A 25,390-nucleotide genomic window follows, 5' to 3' on the forward strand; every position below is an offset into this window, starting at 1 on the left:
ATTGCACCCAATGATATTCTTGATTCTAAATGAAAATTCTAGGTCATCAGCCTTATTATCACTTGAAATCTACTTGAATATGTGCACTTGCCATTTTACAAAGTAGTCAGTTCTAATGGAAATAAATAGGTCCCCCATCACACCATTTTCGTAACCATTCCTTGTCTAACAAAGGTGGGTCCATAAAACGTACCATGAGAGCGAAACCCTTATCCTCTTCTCACCTCAATAATTGACCTTAAAAAAATTAAAAGATAAATGGAGATGAACCCCAAAATTAATTAAATATTATTAATGCTTTGATTAAATTAAAATAACATACTTATGCACATCATTACACATACCCCATTAATCTCTTTATTTATTTATGTAATATATCCGCCGCTCACGGTGGCAGCTTGAATGACAAAGCATCAATAGCCACCGTGGGCTAGCGCACCCTTGGCCAACATTACTTACAAAAAAACAAGGGCAAACTAAAGCTTTAGCTGTCAGCTCTTAAAACACCTTCTACGGTTACTCGAGACATCAAATAGCATCAAGAGACAAAGACAGAGACAAAATAGCACATTGAAAAAAAAGAAAAGAAAAGAGAACACACTATTTACATGCAACCCTGGCTCACTAGAGCAGCCTGCTAGCCGCCTGTCAGTCGCCACCCTCTCAGCGATGCTTGCTCCTGGTCTCCCCACTGTAAAGCCTGTCATCGCATGCAAACCAAGTGCTTTCAATATCTTGGTACACAGTTTTAGTTTTCATACCCAGAAATTAGATTCAGCCCCTTTGATCCAGAATCGTAGTGAAATTGATTCAAAAAAGTCTATATATCTAAATATTTCTTTTGAAATATCTAATCTTTACTTATTTTAAGCAAGTCATCTAATTTCCGTTTGTTATAAAATAATTAAAGTTAATAATAAGAAACAACTAGTGTTATACCATAAATGAGTATAAGAGTGTATACTGATCAAAAGGAATTATTTCCACGCAGCGACCAAACAAATAGCCAAGTTTTCCTTCATGCTCTGTCTCTGAGCCTCCGTTTGGTTGCTGAGAAAACGTTAGAAAAAAAAAGGAGGAGGAAAATCCTTGAGGATTCTGCTCTAAAATATCTTGATTTCATTATATATTTATATTTAGTGATTATCTGGTTAACCGTTGCTGTCACCCTTGCCATGATTAATTAGAATTCATTTTTCTCAGCAACCAAATAGATAGATTAGTGAATGATCAAAGCCCCAAAAACCAAAAAACCAAGTGTCTAAAGAAGTAGCAGCCAGACAAAATCCATGCATGCATGGTACGAGGTATACGCACCAGTCATAGACGGTAGGAGAGTTAGGTTGTGGCTTGTCGAAAACTTCAGAACCTATACTTTTGGTGGCGAGGTTGCTACCCGGATGGAACACACTCCTCCACACGTTCTCCTTACGCGCCGTCGGAGTCGTCGGTGTCACGGGTGTCGGACCTGACACTGGACTATTCGGCAGCGACAACGACCTCTGGTACTTTTTCCTTTCTCCTTCATCTAACCAAAACATATTAACTCTCAGTCAGTCACTCAACAGTCAACAAAAAAAAAATCAAATCCATGCATAGTATTGATATTTTTACCTTTGATGGACAAAGGCTGGGTGGTGATCTTCCTAAGCCTGCCGAGACCACGTTCAGGTGGAGGCCCAGCTACTACATCGTCCCACATTTTGTCTAGCAGAACCATTTTTTCTTTCTTTGTTCTCTCTGGTTTCTCTTCTCTGTAATGTAATGTTTTTTAAGGGTATATGGTGATATTATATATGGGTAAAGTTTTAGCTAAAAAATATCTCTCCCTCTCTCTTCCTACAAGGAAAAGGGGTTTCTTTTTGCTATTTCCAAATTTATAATAGTTTGGAGGAAATTAAATTTAAAGGCAATTAATGACGAGTGAATATTGGCAATAGAAGAATGAGGAGTGGGCATGATATTACGTCCAAAGGAGATGGATAAGGATGAGAAGATGAGTGAGTAAAGGGAGGGGGGGGGCGCAAAACAATATCTACCTTTATTTAATTCTAATCTGATGAGAGTGTTCAAGAGAGTAGGTTGATATATTGATTCAGAATGTAACATATACAATTGTTTGTCCTAATCGTTAGATCCATTATCGGGGGTCCACAAAAAAAAAAAGAAAAAAAAGAAGTCATGTGTTTGGATGTCCCATTCCCTTTGATCACGCCATTTCCTTCATTTTTCTTTTGGTTAAAGAATTAAGATGTAAGTTATGCTGTAAATATCTCTTTTAACTCACTGGATTAAAATATAAAAATGACGAAAAAAAAACTTTTCTAGAAATCTAAAGATAAATCATATTTCTTTTCTAATATTTGAATAATGCAAGTTGAGGTGACCAAAGCTAAAGGTTTGTCTATTGTCAAAGGGGAGTTAGGCAGTGGAAGGATCTGGAAAATGGACACTAAATCTTAAGATCACATTTTTATTAGATTGATGTGTTCTAACCGTGGGATTCAAAGCAACCTTATTGTTTGTCTATTTTATGCATGTTAAAATCCAGCAACTAGGTGGCAACTTTTCTTAGTGGGATGTCAAATTTTTTAGACCAAACCACTTTAAAAAATATAAAAAATGCCAATAATACAAGAGAAGAGAGTCATGGTTAAGCTTTTCATTTGACACTCCAGTGTGATTAGAATTCAAACCTTATTAACATAGTCCCCTCTCTCAATTTATAGTGTACCAAAAAAGGCAAGATTTTTTGGACTAAAATTGCAAGGAAAAAAGTCCAATAGTTCTAACAAATGACAATAGCTTAATAATATAGCCATACTCTTAAAATATACTAAATTAAAAAAAAGAGTAAAAATTTGACAATCGGAATTTATTTACGTAAGAAATTTAAGGCCCAAAAAGAAAGGAGGACGAACGCAACGTAGCCCATATCATTATTATTCTAGGAAATTTGAAGTTGCAACTGTTTATGCCATTATTTTGTTGGATTAATGACGCAAGTACGAGTTTGTTCTCGATACTAGGGAAAATAAGCATCAAAATCAGGCAAGTTTTTTTCTTTTAAAAATATATCCAGACAATAACATTCGGCAAATATTAAATGAACCAATCGAACATACCACTAATTGAAAGCAATGGATACGGTTACCCTCGTTGGCATCAGAAGCTCATGCAATGAATGAAAGATAGATTGTCTCCTGATCAAATAACAGCAAAATATAATCATTAGATTCCACTAAAATCTAAAAATAAGAGAGCTGCTTCATTGTTTTACTTCACCAGCTTCATTGGTAAATCCACCCAACAAAAATAAGAAGATCAAATTGCCGTCGAGCCTCCATAGTCCATAGATCCCTGCAAGTTTTAACCGATGAAAATCGATAACGCTGTTTTATCTCAGAACTGCCAATCCTGAAGCAAAATGTGGAGGATTTTCTTTAATCACAAAAAACTAACCTATGCGTTATGAAGTCAGTCCGATACTCCTATGATGATGTAATGCCGTAACATGATTCTAATAAAAAAAACCATCAGAGGAAAGGGCAAAAGCAACTGCTTAGGAATGTCTAGTATCAAATCATTAAAGGAAAGGTATGCCTTAAGCAAAATGAGGTAAGTGCCTCACCCCCTATAAATTCTGCTACAAGCATGATGACGGATGTTATCTGTAAGCACGCAAATCTGAAAACTGGAGCTAACAGAACAAGGTCAAAAAGATGACCAAATAGCAGTGAACCTACGTAAAAACTGCCATGTATTTTACACCAGTTTGAACCATAAGAGACCATAAATATCAACATTCCGTATAACCATAAGCATGAAGCTTAAGCTTCATATTACAACTCATCTAGCCTGATAGTTTTCACAAAACTGCAGGGTACTACGAAATAAAGTCAAACTGTTTTAGAACTCGTGACTTACATCCATAGAAAATGTTGAAAAGGCCATGAGTTCAGAACAAGCCAAGGGAGTCCCATTTATACAAAACATTTTAGCTGATCTTACATAATCCTAACAGAAAGTTTAGGTTAAACTCCTTAGGAGATTTCGTGGCATGCAAGCTAAGATGATAAACATACTTAGAATCATACCAACTATTGATAAGCCACATAAACTGTAAAGGAAAAAAGAAATTAAATATGAAAAGATTTCATGAGGAAATTCCTAACACTGCCATGGTGATGGTTATCAGTTTAATATATTAAAAACATCATTGTTAGGAATTCCCTTAATAAAGGGCACAAAACTGTACAAATACATAAGCACTCTGCCTCTCAAGATTTTCCGTATTTCTCGATATATCCCTGCAAAACAGGGGTGGGGAAATCTCAGTTTGATAAATGAATTATATTAAAAAGTAGACTAGTAAATAATAGTAAACCTAACTGATGGAGAAAACAATATCCACACTTAAAAAATCTAATCTTTGTTTAGAGGGAATATCAGGGTTGGTAGAAGTAATAGCACACCTATTCTAGATCACGCTAGTATATACCATACCAACTCTCAAATCAAAGACGCTCACCTGAACAAGACTTGCTATTTTTGATTGGGATGCTGAAAGATACTGCTTAACTGATTCAAAGGTAAGTGGAATTTGAAGAGGTTGCACGGTGCCAATAACCTTGTTAACTGCTTTTTTGACTATTCTATTATGGGCATCTTTACTGAGATGACCCTCACGCCAAGTTGGTTTCAAAAGTTCTTTAATTAAATCTACAAGAGCAGCATGGAAATGCCTCATTGCTTTAGACTCTTTGAGTGCCTCCCCATCTGCCTTATGCTCAATATCTATTTCATTCTTTTCTCTAACTCTATCTACTTTCAAGTCCTTTTTGCATCTAAACCCATCCCTTCGATGTCTAGCATCACGATCAGTATCAGCTTTGCTCGCCTTTGAAATGTCTTTGACATGAGAAGCAACCGATGAAATCTCTTCTTTAACCAGCGTTCCATTTTGCATGTCAGCAGCAGAGGTCCAATCATTTGCATCAGTTGTTGAATCTTTCCCAGAAGTGTAGCAATTGTTATTGACCAAATTTTCAACATATCTACCATGGCAAGATGCAGTTATTTTATCAGCATTACATGCAGGGACCAGTCGCCCTGCTGATGTAGAATCATCATATGTTGGTGGATATGCTACATCCAGGAGGGATGGACCTTGACTAGAGAAAGAAAATTTAAGAGACCTCTCCCCTACATTGGACAAATCAATGCTATCACGAAGAGGATCATACTCGCGTTGAGGGGATGATGGGCCAAAAGTGATAAAAAAGGATGGTCGAAAAGGTACTGATGGTTCCCAATCTTCTGAAGAAAATTTTATTCTATATTCGACTAAGTGCAATGGATCCTTAGCAATATCAGTTGCAGGAAAGTTTTCTGGTTCAAAACTAGATAAGGAGGAAAAGCCTCGCAGCAAAGAAGATGGACAGGAAGTATGGTGTTCTCTGTCATTCTTCAACATCTTTTGAGCATCAACAGAGCATGCGCTTGAAGAAGAACTAAAAGGTAATGATGCTAGCCATGTTGAGACACGATATTTTTGGTTCTCTTTATATGTATTGCCCAGATATGTATCCGAGCCACTTAAATAAGGTATATGCTTAGGAAGAAAACCATTCCCGAAGGTAGAACTACCTCTATCACTCAGCAGACCAGGCTTGAAATAATTGTCCGCAGGTAAACTCTTACCTATACTGGTTTGTCTTACATCCTTAGATGGCTCGGAATCATCTGTAGATGCTTGAAACTGTTGAGAGCCAAGGGAAGTTCCAATAGATTTATCCTTACTCTGGATTAAAGGAGATAATGCTGTCCTATTTCTAGCTGATGAAGGCAATCTGTCAGAAGAACCGGGTGAAGGTGGCCTTGATTTTTCAGCAGTATTTTGAATACCTGATGCATAAAGTTCTTGTAAGATATCACAGTAGAGAAGGTTCTGGATCATCCTTAATGCAGAGAATTTGTTGTACCTTCATCAAGCTGAACAGCTATTTTCTCATCTGCTACAGCTGCATCTTCCTCAGATTGTTGGCTAGGATTACTACCACTATCTTTTATGTGAATAAATTTACATGAACTTCCTTTGACACACCACCCTCTAGCAAAGAAGTCACAAATAAGCGCAGGGCGTTTGTTCTCGCTATTAAACTCAGCACCAGGGTACAGACTTCCAGTACTAGTTTGCGGAGCAGAAGATCTGTAAAACCTATTGGTTAGTAAAATAATGGACGACTAATCTTGGGAAGGCAGAAATTTACTAGCAAAAAGGACACAATAAGAAGCTTGGGTTCAATCTACGTTACAGAAGGCATATAAGTATCACTAACCTTGACTTCATACTCCGCTTATTATCCTCTGTTTGCATGCCCATTTGCTTGCTTTTTTGCTCAAAACCTAGATGACTACTAACTCCGACACCTGAGTGATATCTGCCCAGTATTGAAATAACATCATTGATAGCTACCTCTTTGCCATCAACACTTATTAGATTAGTAGCCTCATACATAATCTCATTGACCGTGCTACTAGTATGCTGTTCATGGTGGTCTTCATGGGCCTTTCTTTCAAAAATGACTCGAGCATCTTGTCCATTAACCCCATATTCTTGGATTGCCTTTTCATTCGCAGGCCTTTTTCCAGATATTGGATACTTGGAACCGTCATAGTTTTTGCATAGATCCTCCCTTTGAGTTGCCCATGGCTCATCTGGAAGACTACATAAGTTGAAACTAGTACTACTCTCTCCTACATAAAGGGTTTTAGATGGTATTCTCATTTCAGACCTTCCAGGAGCACTTAACGGATCTGATCCCGAGTGTCCAACATGCCCCTTGGACTCCATAATATTACTACCATCTGCATTGAAGGAAAACTCAATCAAGATGACAAGAAATAACCATCATTTCCGGTCAGACTATGAAATAGCCTTTAATCAGATCTTATAAAAGATGAGGTCTTTCCATTTTGTTTTCTTATAATCTGGACCCTAAAAGTAGTTACCAAGCCAAAGTAAAGGAAGATTAAATAGGAGCACCTGCACGGCTGCTTCATTGCAATACTACAGGAACAAGTTAAAGATGTATCAATTCACCTGATGCTAACATAACAAGCATCAAGCACCTAAGAAAAAGACCTGTCAGCAGCATTATATACCAGTACTTTTTTTTTTTTGAATATAACATACAATTATGTTAAAGCTAAAAAAATGGGTGCCAAATTTCTTGGAATACTAAGGTACTTAGGCTCAGTTAAAAACCAATCTAGTTGTTGAATAAGTACATGCAAGTCTATAAACCCTTCTCCCCACGATGAGAAATTATGCTTATTTTATTTCTTTTGCTCCTCGAACACTACAATCTTCTAAGGCCCATTCAAGTTACGGCATAAAAATCATAACTTTAAACATCTTCAAATATTTAATCTCCTTTCAGAAAATTCAAATGTCATAAAGATGAAACGATGTTATCATCATACATAATTTATCAACGTTCCGAATTAAGTCAATGAAAATCGATTGAACGATGGTTTATTTTTGAATAACCGTTTCGTTTTGAAGACACTTGCAACTCCTCTCCTCTTTCTTCATCATCATCGTCGTCGATTTCCATATCGGAGCTGTTGAATTCTGGCCTGGTGGTCGACGCGGTGCGTCTTTCATCGTCCTTATCAGCGCGTGGAACAGCGGCGGGCGTTGACAGAGGCATTGCAGCTGAGTGCAGTATTTTGAACGAGGTCGTGAAACGGAGGGGATGGGGGTTGCGGAGCTGCGCACTCAAAGAGTGTGATCTTTATTCATTCATCGTTTGCCGTCTGGATGTCGATGATCATCACCGGGTGACGACCCAATTACCTTCTTCTCCACGCGCTTCTCTTAGAGCGTGCTTAGAGGGTCAGTGATTAGGCTCCAGCTACAGTTTGGGCCATAATCTTGTATTGTGAAGGAGAGTGAGTTACCTTTTAAACCATTTCTTTTTTCATATTTCCACATTTCTTTAATATTAAAGTATAGAGGTAATTTAGTTTTTTTTAATTAAATTTTTAGGCTAATTTTTTTAAAATTAGGTCGATCTTGGAGAGAGTTTGAAAGCGCGTCCTCAACATTTTTTTAAAATTTTGTTAGGGTTAGGATAAGAGTTTTTTAGGAATTAGGGTTTAATATTTTAATAGTAAAATCGTAAAAGTTTATAGGTAAATTTGAGGAGTCGGGGATGTGATAACACATCTTAGAACACATACATTTCATATGTCATGCCAAGATAAGACCATTACCTCAGAAACCCATCATATGAAAGCCAGGTTTCAGGGTAACCGTGCTTGATACAATCACGAGTTGAAGTTTAAGTGAAGGTCCCAATCGGTGGCCGTGATGCGGTCACGAGTTTGAATATAACCGAGGACCAGTTGATGGTAGTTATGCAGTCACGAGTTCAAGCTTTTCGGATACCCAGAAATGATGATTTATATATACCATACATAAGATTGATGTCATATTCATAGGGGAAAATGATGGGATTTTTCGGTGTAATTAACGTAACTTTTTTCTCTATTTTCAGGCAGTTAGTATCTTTAAAATTTTATTCTTATTCGAAGGCTAACACCGAGATGGACACAAGAGGGCTCTCAGGCGGAGAGCGGATGTTCTGTTGAAGTAGAGGTCAAACTTGAGTCGATGTGGCAACGGTTGTAGTTATTAATGATTTGTTTAATAACGACAATCGTTGTCGTCCTGAAAGGTGTATAACCTTTACTCTAATGTCACAGCCATTGCCAGCTTGAGAGTCCTCCTGTGTCCACGGTAGTGCCGACCTTTGGATAAGAAAGAAGGTTAAAGATATTAACTGTGTAGAAATAGAGAAAAAAATTACACCGATTATAGCAAGAAACCCCACAGTTTTTCCCTATGATTATTCGCTCAAACTTTTATATGGTATTTATAAGGCAACATCTCAAGGTATCAAAAATTTTGAGTTTGTGCTCGCATAATGACTGTCAACTGACTCTTCCGTTATATTCTGATCGATGATCTCATAACGACTCTCGATCGATACCTTTACACAGGCTTCCACCCATGACCGTATAAAGCAAAATCACCTTGGAACCCGACTTCCACGGGATAGGTTTTTGAGATAATAGATTCATTTCGGCAAGATATATGAAATGTGTGCGTCTCAAGGTGATATCGCATCACTGACGACTTAAGAATACCTAAAACCGAAAACTTTATTGGCGACAAAAATTTTTAACACTGAAGTGGGAAAGAAAATCAAAAGAAAATAATATCGTAAAATGTAAGGATAGAGGCTGGGAGAGATGATAGGTTTAGGGATGATGGAGTATAGAGGGGGAACCCCCTTTTATAGGCGTGAGAGAGGAGTGAGATTGTAAAGGAAAAAATCTCAGTGGTCGAAAACGCATCACAAGACCAACATTTTCATCGAATATCTTCAAAATGTGCTTCAAATCTTATCCCGAATTCCCGAGATCAGGGTACTTTTTTGGCAGACTTTAGTGGAAATAGTAAGAAAGTTCATCCAACTGAGCGAGCTTTCCTGCTAACATGGTAAGAAAACGGGAATAGCTAGATGCACTTTCCACTAAATACAATAATAAGTGGAGTGAACTGCCCAGGATGTGGTGTAGACATTGGTGGCTCTTATTTGGTTGATGCTGAGGACGAACACGTTGCAGCACCTCCTCCGGACCTATGCTGCTGGGATGGTTGTTGTGGCTTCTTCTGAAGAAGTTGCATACTCATCACCTCCATTGACAGCAGATATGGCTTCCTGGCGACTTTGAACCAAGGCATGTGCTCCAAACAGATCGTCGTGTCTGATGAGAAAAAAAGGTTCGCGGATAGGTAAGAATTTCATCCTATGATCCCAAATACCGATGTATTTTTTATGGTAATCTCACCAATTTTCGTCGGTCTTCCCCCGGAGATCGAGCTTGTGCAGTGCTTCCATGTTTCGCAATGGCAGTAAAAATTTTTACCTCCACCCGAATTGTTGCATCACTCGATCTGATTTATACATTTCTATCGTCGTATACACTATCAATAGCACCCTCACGTCCCACATACTCTGAAAGGCCAAAAATTTCAGTGGGATACATTCTATGATATCCGAATCGACGTATGGCATCCATTCAAATTGCAGTGCACAATTATAAATTCTGTTATGTACGAAATTTTAAATTGCAAATAATTGTATAATTATTATAGGCTTGAAAAAAACAATAACTAACCTCGGCTTTTGAGTGTTAATCTAACAGTAACCGAATATTTTCGAGCTGTTCCGGCAGTCCCACGTAACTCGACCCGTGGTTCCACTTATTCAAGCGATATGTTAATTCAAACATATAATAAATAAACAACATTTATTATATTAACTACATATTATTATCAAATTATTTTTACCTTGTCACCAATGGGAACCTATCAGGGACGTAGAAATAGCCCATGATTGTAGTAGTAGCAGACAACTATCGATTGACATCCATCTTATGTGTACCAATTTCGAGATTTATTGGACATTAGAATGCCTCCGATTAACCTCAGGAAAAATCCTTGGGCGTATTGTTCTTTGACAACGTTGGGCGCATTTGAAGGAAGTTCTTTGAAATTAGTTTACAACCACTTCATATCTATCCGACCACCTTGAAACTTGTTCGGCACTTTCCCTAAAACTGCGTCAGAAAGGTCCTTTTTATTGGGAACAACCGTTGATCCCGTAACGACTGCCCATCCATCGGTAAACTGAGTTATAAAGCTACGTCATTGAGTGTGATTGTATACTCGTCGCATGGAAGATGGAATGTGTGTGTCTCGGATCTCCTATAACACCCTTAACCCACATTTGTCACCGAAATAAGGTTTTGAAACATTACCGAAGCTTATCGATCAAACAGACATAAATTACAAATATTTCTTATCATATTATATTTAGGTCAAAAACCAATTAAACTCATACATATTGTCCCTTATTTGAGCCATTGAGGCCTAAAATACGCATTAGAAACAAATCGGGACTAATTCGAAAACTCAGAGAATTTTTCAAAAAATATTAAAAATTTTCAAAATTGTAGGGTTCACACGACCGTATGATTAGGCTGTGTGACTCACGGTCAGGTGACACACCCGTGTCGTATACCGTGTGCCAGACCGTGTGATAACACCCCTAACCTGTATCTGTCGCTGAAACAGGGTTTAGAAGCATTACCAAAATTTACAAATCATATTAAGATATTTTATGTTATTTTACAATCGTATCAAAAATTAATTATAATTTAACCGTATCGTCCCTTCTATGGGCCTTCGAGGCCCAAATCATGCATTAGAAACGAGTCGGAACTGAATCGGGAACTCAGAGAATTTTTCACAAAATTTCAAAATTTTTCCTAGGTTCAGGGGTCACATGCCTGTGTGGTCAAGTCGTGTGAGCATATGAGGTAGGGCATACGCCCGTGTCCCTAACTCGTGTAACTCTCTGACTTGCAACTTAATTAAGTGCAGGGGTCACACGGCCAAGTAGGGGTGAGCATTCGATCGAATTGAATCGAATCAAATTTTTTTGAGTTAATCGAGTTTTCGAATATCATTTTATCATCCTAACTTTATTTGAAGTTTTCTCAAATCGATTCGAGTGAGATGAAATTCGAATCAAATAGAATTGAATATATTTGTTCGAGTTAAATTTTAAAAAATAATTTTGGGTCCTTGTAACCATTGTCACCCATCATAATAAAATTTGTCCACCTTAATCAATTTTTTTATTAACTTTCATCACCTCATAATTTATTTATTAATTTTTTATATACTGGTTAGCTTATTTGTTTGCTTAGTTGTTTCAATTATCTTCAGATTCTTGTCACTATGTATTTTGGAATTAAAAAATATATTAAATATAAAAATATGATTTTTTAATAAAATTTATTTTAAAAATAAAATGTGAAATTGATACCAATATAAAATTTTAACACGGATATTTTATGGCATAATTAAGAATTTAATTTTTAATATAAATATTAAATATGACTAAACAATTAAATAATATAAATAATATAAAATGTGAAATTTAATTTAATAATATAAATAGTATATATAAATAAAATTATTACTATTTATGTTTAGTGATTTTTTTTGGGTAATTTTGATTTTTTATTTAAGAGTAAAGGGTGAGAAGTAAAAGTTTAGGGGAGAAATAAAAAGTTTTGGGGAATAAAAGTTTAAGGGAAAGTAAATAGGAGGAGTAAAATTTTGGAGGGAAAATATTAAAAAAATGGAGGGGGGAGGGTTTAGGGTAGATGGGAGGTGGGATGGGAAGAGAATAAAAGTTTTAGAGGAAAAGTGGGAGTGAGTAAAAATTTTGGGGGGAAATAAAAGGTTTTGACTTTTGAGGGTTTTTGGGAGTAAAATTCTGAGAAAAAATAAATGAAAGAGTAAAATTTTGGTGGGAAATAGATTTTGGATAGATTAGGGGGTTGGGAGAGGAGTAAAAGTTTTGTGGGGAAAGTGGGAATGAGTAAAAGTTTTGAGGGAAAAGTACAAAAGTTTGGGAGTTTAGGGTAAAAATGTAAAATATTATAGTTTAATATTCGAATTATTCTAGTTATTCGAATTCGAAAAATCAACTCGATTTGAACTCGAAACTCAAAAAAAAAATTGAGTTGATTCGAATAACTCGATTCGTTTAACTCGAAATTCGAATTTTTTTATTTTTTCAAGTCGAATCGAGTTTTGCTCACCCCTACGGCCAAGTCACACGCCCGTGTGCCAGGCCGTGTGATCAATTTCAAGTACTCTCTTTTAAAATTTTAAGATGTAGGGGACACATGACTAGAACATATGCCCATATGCTAGGCCATGTGTCACACACAGTTGAGACACACGCCCGTGTGGACAAAATAAGGCCATTTTCAAACTTTATTTCTCACCCATTTGATCATTCAACTACACAAACATTTTAACACATCCAAAAGCCAATCCAAAACATTTAAAAACATGCAAAACTCAAGTCTCATACTTACCATATCACTTCATAATCCATGTTTGTAAATTTATCTATTTGACCACATTTACATAATATCATACTAATATTAATAAACCAAATTAAGCACTTACACCAAACATGAAATTAACTCATATGTTAATATGTCAAAACACATTCATCACAAACCATTCCAATAGCTATTTACAACCAAAATATTTGTATGCAAACTTAGGCTAACCAAACCTATACATGTCATTATATCAAAAAATAATGTCATAAATATACTGAAGTGAGCCGATGGATAGTGTGAGTGATCTCCGCCAAACTTCTAACCCAACGAGCTTCCGAGTACTATAAAATAGAAAAAATGAAACTGAGTAAGCACTTAGTGCCTAGTAACTTTGTATAACGGGAAGTAAACTTACCATTCATTTGTATACTAAGTAAACATACTCATGCATTCCAAACAACTTGGCCATAGCCTAAGCACATAATCTCATCAAATATGTTAGTTAATCATTTCATGTAAATATCAATACCAAAGATGAGCTCATCAAATACCAAGTTCCATGCATTTCATGTGTTTTTTAGATATTGATTTCATTTTGATTCTCATTTGTCTTCATGTCAGAATTTCACCTGTTGAATCATTTGAAATCTCAATGGATACAGGGGTAGTACACATAAAGTGTACAAATCAAAAATTCGCCAATTCATGTCTGGGAGTCCTCATTAGAGCACTTAAATAGAAAGGTCTCTCTCAAGCACTATAATGGGAAGCTCATTGAGCCATGTAACGGGAAACTTATCCGGGCTTAATAACGAGAAGCTCACAACGAGCCTATATCAAGTAGCTCCAAAGAGCACTTAACAAGAAGCTTCGAGAGCACTTTAACAGACAGCACCGGATAGCTATGACTGGAAGTTCAAGTGAGCACTAACGGAAAGTCACATCTTAGGCAAAATTACTATTTTACCCTTATACTTTTACTAATTGACGATTTTGTCCCTAGGCTCGGAAAATGAAATTCATGTAATTTACTCCTTATTCCAAGCCTAAATACTTTCACATATATCAATATCAGCCCATAAATTCCATGAAATTTTAGAATTTCACATTAATTCAATAACTTTACAAATTAATCCCTAAAACATGATTTCATCCAAAATTTCTTAATAAAATAGCTTTAAATACCCATCAACATCTCAATTTCATCATCTAATAACTAAAATCATATGAAATTATCAATGGTATCTTCCAAAACTTTCAAAAAATTCAAAAATTAATGAAATAGTAAGTTGGACCTAGTTGTAAAAGTTCAAAAACATAAACATTTCAAGAAAAAAGCAAGAATTAAACTTACATGAAGCTACAATATGAAAAACCAGCTTAAACCCTCGTCAATGGCTATTTTTGAGCTGAAAATGATGATGAATTTCTCTAGAATTTTCAATTTCCCATTTATTTCTCTTTAATTTAGCAAATTTGTATTTGCAATTTTGCCCTTATTTCACACAAAATCCTTGATTTTTTTCATGATATGCCGCCTCAGCCATTCATATGGGTCTATTTTCCCTTTTGGTCCTCCTTTATTTACAATTTAGACTATTTAATCACTTTAGCAAGTTTTGCACCTTTTCCAATTTAGTCCTTTTTAATTAATTGACTACCAAAACGTTAAAATTTCCTAACGAAACTTTAAAACTACCTTATTGACACTTCGTAAATATTTATAAAAATATTTACGGCTCAATTTATAACACTGAGGTCCTGATATTTTTTCTAAATCAATTAATCTAATAAATCCTTGTAACCACAAACTTACTAATTCAAAAATATTTTAAAAACCTCATTTGGCTTGTAAACATTAAATAATAAAATTTATGAGCTCATTTTTTGGATTTGATGATCTCGAACCACTGTTTCTGACATCACAAAAAGCACCGGAGCACCTCAAGGCGATGTACTAGGACATATAAAACCACGATCCAGTAAGTCCTGTAGTTGTACATTTAATTCTTTTAACTCTGTAGGTGATATACAATATGAGGGTATTGACACCGGAGCTGTACCAGGAAATACTTAAATTACATATTCAACCTCTCGATCTGATGGTAATCTCGGTAATTCTTCAGGAAATACATCAGGAAATTCACAAACAGTTCAAATTTTACTGCATTGACTTTTAACAAAATCTAAATTGATAATATAAGTTAGAAAAGGTTCACAACCCTGATGAAGAAGTTTATTAGCTTGAATTGCTGAAATAATACGGGTTTACCCACTAGTTCAAATACCATTCACCTCAATCTTATCTCTATTTTCACTTTGAACAATAAACTTTTTTTTTATAGCAATCTAGAATCACCCCGTGCTCCGTACGCCAATCCATAGCCAAAATTATATCAAAATTTCCAAATGGCATTATCAATAAATCAACATGGAATATTATGTTTTGTATCGTTAACAGACACCTCCTACACACCTGATCCACTAACACAGATTGCCTCAATAGATTGGACACCACTATTGATACTTTAGACATCTCAGACTTCAATCTTCCCGACTCAACCAATTTAGTATTAACATAAGAATGTGAAGATCTCAGATCTATTAAAGCGTTAACAGGTTTTGAATGCAATAAAAATATACCTGTCACAACATCATTTGCATCACCCTCCTCACAGGTCCGTACAACATAAGCTCGAGCTGGTGCTCTGGTATCTGATTGTTGAATAACAACAACATTTCCTTTTCTAGCACCACACCTGGAAAATGAACCACTTCGACTTGATCCACGACCTCTAGAAGCAGGCACAGATCGCTGAGAAATAACATGTGTAGCATTCTCATTTTTCAGACAATCTCTAACAAAATACTCTGTAGATCCACAACGAAAGTAGCCTCGAGTCAATCTCTAACATTCACCTCGATGTTTTTTTCCTACAATGTTCACAATTCAGAATTTCAGTATCTCAAGATGGACTTCGTACACTACCTGTAGAAACTGTCATCTGTCCTTCACAGTTTCTATCAATTATGTCTGATTTGAAACTTGATCTCCAACTACCACTAGATTCTTTTGATCTTTTGGGTTGTGAATTTGAACTAGTAGCTCAAAAACGTTTTCTAACCGAACGGTGAATCTCAACCTTTTTATCAAATCCCAATACTTGTTAAACCATTTATCTCTTTCAACTAAATCTGCAAATTTAGTGATTCTATGTGACACCACGCAAAAATCGCTTACAACTATCAGCTTCTGTTGGCATAAATTCAATAACATATCTACTGAGTCATGAAAATTCCCGTTCATAATCAACTACAGACATTTCTCCTTGTTTTAACATCAAAAACTCTTGTTTCCTGTCTTCAATATACAACTCACCCACATACTTCTTTTGAAATTCTCTTTGAAAGAATTCCCAATTTACCTGTTCTGCGGGTACATGACGTGTTATTGACTCTCACCAAACATATGCTTCTCCTTGCAGTAGAGAAACAACACATAATAAACTTTCTCGTGGAGTACACTCAAGTTGCTGTAAGATTCTTTTTGTAGATTCAATCCAGGTTTCAGCTGTAGAAGGGTCAACTCCTTTCAAACCCATAAATTCAGTTGCACCATACTTACGTAATTCTTTAATTGGAGCTCGACTGACAGTAGGGGTAGATGTCGTAGCAGATGCAATTCCTGCAAGTTGTTGAAGAGCATCAGTAATAGCTCTAAATAATTTTGAATCATCTCTTTCTCTAACATTACCTTGTTCGACATTAGAAGGTTGATTACCCACTAAGTTAACTCTCGGTGTTACCGATTCAGTTTCATCTAATTAACGAGACTCTTCATCTCCAGTATACATTTCTTGATCAATATCATCAATATATTCATCTGACATTTTCAACTATAAAACAAAAACAAATACATATATTAGCATCCAAATCCTGACTCAATTCGACTCAATTATGGCATGTACCTCTAGACTTAATTACGAGCTCGATTTAATTCGAGAATCAGCTAAACCTGCTAAGCTCTGAAACCACTAAATGTAACACCCCCTAACCCTTATCCGTCGCCGGATCAAGGTTACAGAGCATTACTAGACTTTTCAGATCAAATATGAACATTATATAATCATCTAGCATACACATCATAATTTAATCATATTGTCCCTTTTATGAGCCATCGAGGCCCAAAATATGTGTTAGAAACAAATCGGGACTAAATCGGGTACTCCAAGAATTTTTCGCAAAATTTCAAAAAATTTCCTAGGTGTAGAGGACACACGCCCATGTGTTAGCCGTGTGTCTCACACAGTCCAGTCACACGCTTGTGTGTCTGGCCGTGTGGACTCAAAATGAACCTTAAACATCAAGTTTACCCTTCCCTGCAACCTTGAACACCAAGCAACTCAAAAACCAATCATTCAATCACTTTAAAACACAATTTAATACCTTTAAAACATGTCAAAACAATCATCCTAGTTTCCTAACCAATGTACCCTCATAGGTACTTCACATATATTATCAAAACAGTCAAATAAAACACCATTTAAGCCAATTCTAAATTCATACAAATTTCAACCTCACTTTGCCTATATCTCTCTCACTTATGCATCAACTTAAACATTCCATATTAAACCTCAAATTAACACGTATAATCATGTATATAAGTAACCAATATCATATTATAATATCATTTACATTCACTTCCCAAAATGACAAGCATAAGACATCCTAGGTACATGTCGACACAAAAAGAAATATACATCACCATATTTTGAGTTCGGGATCGTTGATAGATGCTAAATCGACAATCTGACTTTAAACTAACCTGCGCATGGAAAATAAATCGTACGCTGAGTATAAACTCAGTGGTATTTCTATAATCCGAGTGCTTAAAAGTAAAATAATATAACATACAATAACTATAGTCATATAATTATTCAATTCATAAATAAATTATATAACACACTTAATTTTTATCATTTGCTATCCCAGATAGCTTTTCACGATATGAACCCAAATCATTTGAACAACAATATTGTTCATTCATATTCAATTCATAAATACACAAATCATATGTCTCTAACCATATTTCATGTAATGGCCCAAATTTAAGACTATCGAAACAGTGGTTTCGGGACCACAAATCCGATAAGGAAAATTTTATTTTTCTTATATTTTTATGGTCTATGATTTCACAAAATGATTTCATGAAAATTTCGTTCGAAAATTTTGACATTTGGGCACTCAATTTAGTAAAAAGGACTAAATTATAAAAAGTGCAAAAGTTGAGTTCTACATGTTAGAGGTGTCCAATTGTTATGAAACTTTAAATTGGAGGTCCTTATATGGTAATTATACCATTGGTAACTTGGTAGACAAAAATGGATATGAAATAAGTGAAATAAAAAATTTTTAAGTTAGGGGCAATTCGGTAATCTAGTAATAAAAAGAATTAAAAGGGAAAAAGATGGCAAAAATCATCATCTTCTTCATTAGGACGAAATCAGCAAGGGGGGAAGCCATAGTTAGGGTTTTCAAGCTTCCAAGCTCCATAGTAAGTGATCCCAAGCCCCGTTTTTAATGTTCTTTACGTTTTTGAGATCCCAGTAGCTTAATTTAGCTTATTCTAGCAATAATTTAACCTAGGGTTTATATTTGGAAAAATACCCATAGGTGAAAAATGTTTATTTTGATGTTTTATGATAGAATATGAAGCTAGAAATTATGTTAAACAACTTTTGCTAGCCGATTTTAATCGAAAACGAGTAAAACGACATAATCGGTAAAAATACCTAATGTTCTTAAGTACATGTTAGAGTGGGAATTTGATGTTGCCATAGAAGGGAAAAATGTTCATCATGTCATAAAACATAAGAATAAGGGATGAAGTTTAATTTCTGAGCCTTGGGGCAAAAATGTAATTATGCAAAAGTTTAGGGGCAAAATCGTAATTTTGAAAAAGTTAGAGTCAAGGGCTGTTTTGATAAATGTGAGTATTAAATGAGTTAAATTTTCTATTTTAGATCAAGAAGAATGAAACTCGAGATTAGGCAAAGGAAAGAATAAAGTTGAAGACTAAGTTGGTGAATTGGGCTATATTGGTACCGAGGTAAGTTTACGGTAAATAAATACAATATTTTAATAATTATTATTAATTTTGTTAATTTCCAGCAATTATATATTTATTTCATGAATTTATTTGATTATTATCCAAGCATGAAATGATAGAGAATTAAAATTAAAAAGTCCCGTTGTTACATAAGGATGGTACTGGATACGAATGTCATGACATTTGGGTAAAAAGGTCCCATGTAAGACCATGCCTGGGACATGGCATTGGCACCGAGATGAGAGGTCCCATATAAGACCATGTCTGGGACATGACATTGGCACCGAGATGATAGGTCCCCTATAAGACCATGTCTGGGACATGGCATGGGCACCGAGATGAGAGGTCCCATATAAGACCATGTCTGGGACATAGCGTTGGCACCGAGATGAGAGGTCCCCCGTAAGACCATGTCTGGGACATGGCATGGGCACCGACATGAGTACATCCCATGTAAGACCATGTCTGGGACATGACTTTGGCAAGTTATGATCAGAAGATACCCGAGTATCCTTATTATTCCAATGTGGTTCAACGGGCTAGTAAACGAATCAGGTACATGAAAGTTCAGTTAAAGATAAGAAATGGCAAGCTCAGGTGAGTTATAGGAGTTAAGAATTTATTATATTAACATTTGATATTCAACAATGCAGCAAGAGAAGAGTAAGTTATGAACACAAGTATATTAAGTAATCAAGCAAGAGAACTAGTATGAGATTAACTAAAGAGTAAAATAGAGATATAGACACTTGAGTTTAATTATTTGTGTTAAATATTGTTATTTATTTGCTAGTAAACTTACTAAGCTTTATGCTTACGTCTTTTATTTCTCTTTCTCTTATAGTATTGCAAGGCTACTTCAGGGATCCTAAAGAAGTCAGAGATCGTCCACACTATCAAGAAAAACTACTCGGTATTTTATGAAGAAACATGTTTGAGTTATGGCATGTATAGGGATTTAGTTATTTTGTATGCTTGTAATTATGATTTTGCTAAAGAATGAGGTGTAAGTATTTTATGATGAATGGTTATTAAAATGGTTAAGTATGAAAGTGTTTGTGGTTATAAGAGTCTAAGTGATATATTATGCATGGAAATCATGAAAGGGGTAAAATTTTGCAAAGAAGCAGAATTCAGGCAGCACAGTGACGTGACTTTGAAAAATCACTTAGGATGGTATAAAATGAATTAGAGGGTGAATGATATATGGAAGTAAATCCTGTTGAGTCTATTTTCATGGAAAAATAACGGTTTAGCAAAAGAAATTTTATATTTTGATATATGTGAATTTTAGTGACACAGGGTCAGATCTATTTTTGGAGTCCCCTGTTCTGAGTTTAGAAAATCACTAAAAATGGTACAAAAATAGTTATGAGTTTTATTTTATATGTATGGAATCCTTATTGAGTCTATTTTCTGTAGAAATAAGTGGTAGCATTATATGAATATCCCAGAATGAGAAATTTTATTTTTAGTGACAAGAGGTCAGGGCAGTCAATTGGTGAAATAGGGGATACTTTAACTAATAAACTGTACTAATTGGTTGAACCAAAAATTCTAAAAATTTTATGGCAAGTAGATATATGAGTCTAGTTTCAAGGAAAATTTACAGAGTTAAATTTCGAGTTTCTTACCTCAAGTTATAATTAATTTAGTGACTGCTGCGCAATTCGATAGCTTTGCTGTAAATAGTGAAATTAATTTGCAAAGTAAATTTTTATACTCCGAATTAGTAAGATAAGTTAAGTAATGCCTCGTGCTCGAATTTGGCAACGGTCTCGGGTAAGGGGTGTTACATTTCAAATCACCACTCAATATCAATCATAACACTATTTTATTCAATAACCCCTATTAACATGACACGGGCTCAGACGGATACATGGATCCAACCAAAACACATCAGTTTGGCACCTAGTGCCTCATCGGATAATTCGAAGCAATAAGTTGACACACAATGTCTCATCGGCCATGCCGAAATAAATTGGTACCCAGTACCTCATTGAATTTATCCGAAGTAATAATTTGACACCCAGTGTCTCGTCGACTCGAAGTCGAAGAAATCCCTGGACTCTTCCAATCCTATGGCATGCAATCTATATCCGATTCAGCCCGATACAGTTAATAGAGTTTAATTTCACTTTTCAAATACAACCAATATTCAATTCAATTCAAATAATCAATATATAATCAATATATATATCATTTCAATCAATATAAATTTAATAAATTTATCACATACTAAATTAATCCATTTCAATTGCAAAATACAATAATTCTCACCTCAACACTTACCATATACATTAAATTGAATTATAACAATTAAGAACTAAATTCGGATTATAGAAATACAAATCAAAATTTCTGAGTTACTCCTCGTCGACTTTATCTTTTCCTTTATTAGTCAAAGTTTCCGGTACAGCGTTACCTACGGAAATTAAAACAATTAAAATTCATCAATACAATACAATTTCACATTGAGTATTTCAATTTTTATTCAACTTTTGTCTAAATTCTAATTTAGTCCCTAAACCGAGACTAACTTTATTTCTTCAAAACTAATTCCATATTTTCATTCAATTTCCACTTTAGACTAAATTCAACTCTCTAATTTGACTCAAATCCTTAAAATTTGAAATTTTTACAATTTAGTCCCTAATACTCAATACTTATAATTTATTTTACAATTCAATCCTTTTTTCATTTCTGACATAAAAATCTATCAATTTTATCCCTATTACTCTAATTATTCAACATAAACAACATTTAAAAAACTCAATAATTTCTAAAATTTTGACATAGGTCGGGTAGTATTTAATACCGGAATTTCAAAAACATAAAAATTACAAGAAAAGAGACTAAATTAACTAACCAATTAAACTTTGAACAATTGAAACCCTAGCTTTCTCCTTTCTCCTTCTTTCTGTCCTTTTTCTTTCGGTTTCGTTTCACTTTGTTTCTTTTTCTATTTCATTTCATTTATTTTGTTTTATTATACATTAATTTATTATATAATATAATATATATACTTAATACTTAAGGAATTTATTTTATAATATATATAATAAATTCACAAATATCTTACTTATGCCGCCTCATTTAATGCTAATGGCATAATTGCTTCTTTAGTCCCTTTAATTTTTCTTTAATCTATAATTCAACTTTGACCCTATATACAATTTCGTCCTTTTACCTAATTACTCTTGATTCATACAAATTCACCTAACAAAAACCTAATTAACCACACAACTAACTTCGTAAATATTTATTAGTAAATATTTACGAGCCTAATTTACAGTAACAAAATTTTAAAAATATATTTTCCGACACCCATGACTATCGAGTCGTTACACCTATGGCATGTCATCTATATCCGACTCAGCCCGATACAGTTAATAAGATTTTAATTTCACATTTTAAATATAAACAATATCAAATACTAATTTTTTATATAATCTCATAAATATACATATATCCATTTCAATTCAATAATCAATACAATCATTATATATTTACCAATTCAATCCATTTTAATCAATTATCAAATATCAATCACTCACCTCCACACTTACCATATACAACAAATTGAATTATAACAATTAACAACTAAGTTCGGATTATAGAGATACAAACCAGAAATTTTGAGCTATTCCTCGTCAACTTTATCTTTCCCCTTTTTAGTTGAGGATTCCGGTACAACGTTAGGTACGAAATTAAAACAATTAAAATTCATCAATACAACACAATTCAATTTCATATTGAATATTTCAATTTTTACTCAATATTTACCTAAATTTCAATTTAGTCCCTAAATCGAGACTAACTTTTATTCTTCACATTTAATTCTTTATTTTCATACAAATTCCATTTTAGACTAAATTTAACTCCCTATTTTTACTTAAATCCATAAATTTCAAAATTTTCACAATTTAGTTCCTATTTCTCAAAATTTACAATTTATTCTACAATTTAATCCTTTTTTATTTCTAGCTTAAAAATCTATCAATTTAATCACTAATACTAAAATTATTCAACATTAACAACACTTAAAAACTCAATAATTTCTAAAAATTTTAGCATGGTTCGGGTAATATTTAACACCGGAATTCCAAAAACATAAAATTACAAGAAAATAGACTAAATTAACTAACCAATTGAACTTGGAAGCTTTTGAAACCCTAAAACCCTTCGTCTCCTTCTTTCTCCCTTTTCTTTCTTTTTCTTTTCTGTTTAGTTCTGCTTTGTTTCTTTTTAATTCATTCTTTTATTATTTTGTTTTATTATACGTTAATATATTATTATATAATATAATATATCTACTTAACACTTAAGGTTTATTTTATAATATATATAATAAATTCACAAATAATCTACCTTATGCCGCCTCATAAAGAAACAATGACATAATTGCTTCTTTAGTCCTTTTAATTTTTTCTTTAATCTATAATTCAACTTTCACCCTATATGCAATTTAATCATTTTACCTAATTACTCTTAATTCATGCAAATTCACTTAATCAAAACCTAATTAACTATACAACTAGCTTCGTAAATATTTTTAATGATTATTTACGAGTCTGATTTACAGTAATGGAGTCTCAGAAATACACTTACCGACACCCGTGACTATCAAGTCGTTACATATTCATCTTTCTGCCAACGCGCTGATGAGTGTAGGATCCAATTTATTGCCCACGAGCATACGAGACACATATAAGAATCGCACGTCTTGCAGATAACCACAAATTTCGGTGTCTGGGCTCTTTGACAAATTATGAACCCCTCCAAAACATGATCATCCACCTATTTATATTGACAAAATAAAATAATTTAATATATTTTAAAAATTTAAAAACTTTAAATTTAACTTAATTGAAAATAATAAAATTTAAAATTTCTTTTTATCATTATACTTGAGCGGCAAAAATGTATTTGTCGTTGAAACGAATCAAAGAGCTTGCCATTCATGAAGAATTAATCAAAATGAATATGCGAAATAATTAAATAAAACTATGGTATTTTTAAACAAAGTGTACAGGAAAATTTTGAACAAAAATCAAGAGAATTAAAAGTTTAGAGAAAACAGAGAGAGTTGGCTTTTGAGTGAAAAGAATAAAAAATGACCTGGTATTTATAGGAAAAAAATTACCCTTGGCCTTTTTAAAATTTTTTACTATTGCCAACGTTTAAAAAGTAATTAGGAAGAATGACCGTTGATAGAAAACACGCCCAACTGGACACACTTTCACACACTCTCTCCAAAGATAATATATTTCCCTAATTTTTTTTAAAAATAGCCTAAAAGGCCAATTAAAAAAAACCTTGATATTGAAGTTCCCTATCGAAATTACTAACAAAGTTTTGAAATTCTTCAATATATTTACCTAAATAAGTAAATTGAATTTTAGAATTTTGAAAACATTGATATAAATGAAATCTCTCTTACAAACTATCGTTCAAATACGCTCTAAAAATGTATTAGAATTTTTATTGATTTTTTCGATAAAAATATTACTATAATGTTTATTGATATTTTTCGATAAAAATTATTAATTTTTTATGACTTAAATTTTGCATTCGGTTTTTCATTAGTTTAAATTTAGTATTTAGTATTTAATATTTATATTTTAATTTGACTTAATTTAATATATATATATATATATTTATAAAATTATCAATTGATTCAAATAATTAACATTAATAACTATCCAATTAAATTATTAATGCGATTTTTTTAGAAGCATTTTTTTCTTTTCACCTTAATATGTTGATTAAGTCTTAAATCATTTGATACCGTTGTTATTGTAATAGTTAAAAAATATGGGTTTAAATATATTTTTCTCATTTTAAATATTAAAGAACAATTTTTTTTCTCCAAGCCATTTGTTTCTGATCTTTTATTTTGTTCATCGGCAAGCCTATTTTAAATTATTAAGCTCCAAATATTTCGCTACTAATGTCTAATTATGAGTTATTAAAGGGTAAAATGATGAATAAAAATTCACAATTTTAGGGGTTGTTCCTAAAGGACCCAAAAAATTTTTAATTGGAATTAGAGGATCTTTTTTAATTGATTGTTTTATCACATTGTAATATTTTACATCGTTGAATGGGCCCATGCGAAAACTATTAGATAATGACAAAATTATCAAAGATTGAGATTCTTTATTTCTATTCAAGAGTGTATGAATAGTTTCATGATTTTGGCTAAACGATTGTTGAATCCTTGCATTGGAATAAATGGAATAAAACGGATTTTTATCGGTACGATCT

The 25,390-nt window shown here is 33.7% G+C and overlaps 2 protein-coding genes across 4 annotated transcripts; both read right to left on the bottom strand.

The window, feature by feature from the left end:
* Nucleotides 1–341: 341 nt before the first annotated feature.
* On the bottom strand, nt 342–2,074 carry LOC107905802 (auxin-repressed 12.5 kDa protein). 2 transcript variants are annotated; one of them, XM_016832565.2, is made up of 4 exons: nt 1,615–2,067; nt 1,318–1,528; nt 940–1,050; nt 497–700 (listed from the first exon to the last, which is right to left on the bottom strand). In XM_016832565.2, the coding sequence occupies exons 1-3, from the start codon at nt 1,718–1,720 to the stop codon at nt 978–980; spliced, it is 390 nt and encodes a 129-aa protein (XP_016688054.1). In that variant the 5' UTR covers nt 1,721–2,067; the 3' UTR covers nt 497–700; nt 940–977. The 2 variants fall into 2 exon arrangements, with proteins under 2 accessions (XP_016688055.1, XP_016688054.1); XM_016832566.2 differs by lacking the exon at nt 940–1,050 and having other exon boundaries at nt 342–700; nt 1,615–2,074.
* Nucleotides 2,075–4,159: 2,085 nt separating this feature from the next.
* Nucleotides 4,160–7,980, bottom strand: LOC107905801 (protein FRIGIDA-ESSENTIAL 1). 2 transcript variants are annotated; one of them, XM_016832562.2, is made up of 5 exons: nt 7,556–7,980; nt 6,342–6,870; nt 5,985–6,211; nt 4,532–5,907; nt 4,160–4,310 (listed from the first exon to the last, which is right to left on the bottom strand). In XM_016832562.2, the coding sequence occupies exons 1-5, from the start codon at nt 7,716–7,718 to the stop codon at nt 4,281–4,283; spliced, it is 2,325 nt and encodes a 774-aa protein (XP_016688051.1). In that variant the 5' UTR covers nt 7,719–7,980; the 3' UTR covers nt 4,160–4,280. The 2 variants fall into 2 exon arrangements, with proteins under 2 accessions (XP_016688051.1, XP_016688053.1); XM_016832564.2 differs by having other exon boundaries at nt 7,489–7,728.
* Between the last annotated feature and the right edge of the window lie 17,410 nt (nt 7,981–25,390).

Source organism: Gossypium hirsutum, chromosome D05 (genome assembly GCF_007990345.1).
Source record: "Gossypium hirsutum isolate 1008001.06 chromosome D05, Gossypium_hirsutum_v2.1, whole genome shotgun sequence".
In the NCBI taxonomy this organism is placed as follows: Eukaryota; Viridiplantae; Streptophyta; class Magnoliopsida; order Malvales; family Malvaceae; genus Gossypium; species Gossypium hirsutum.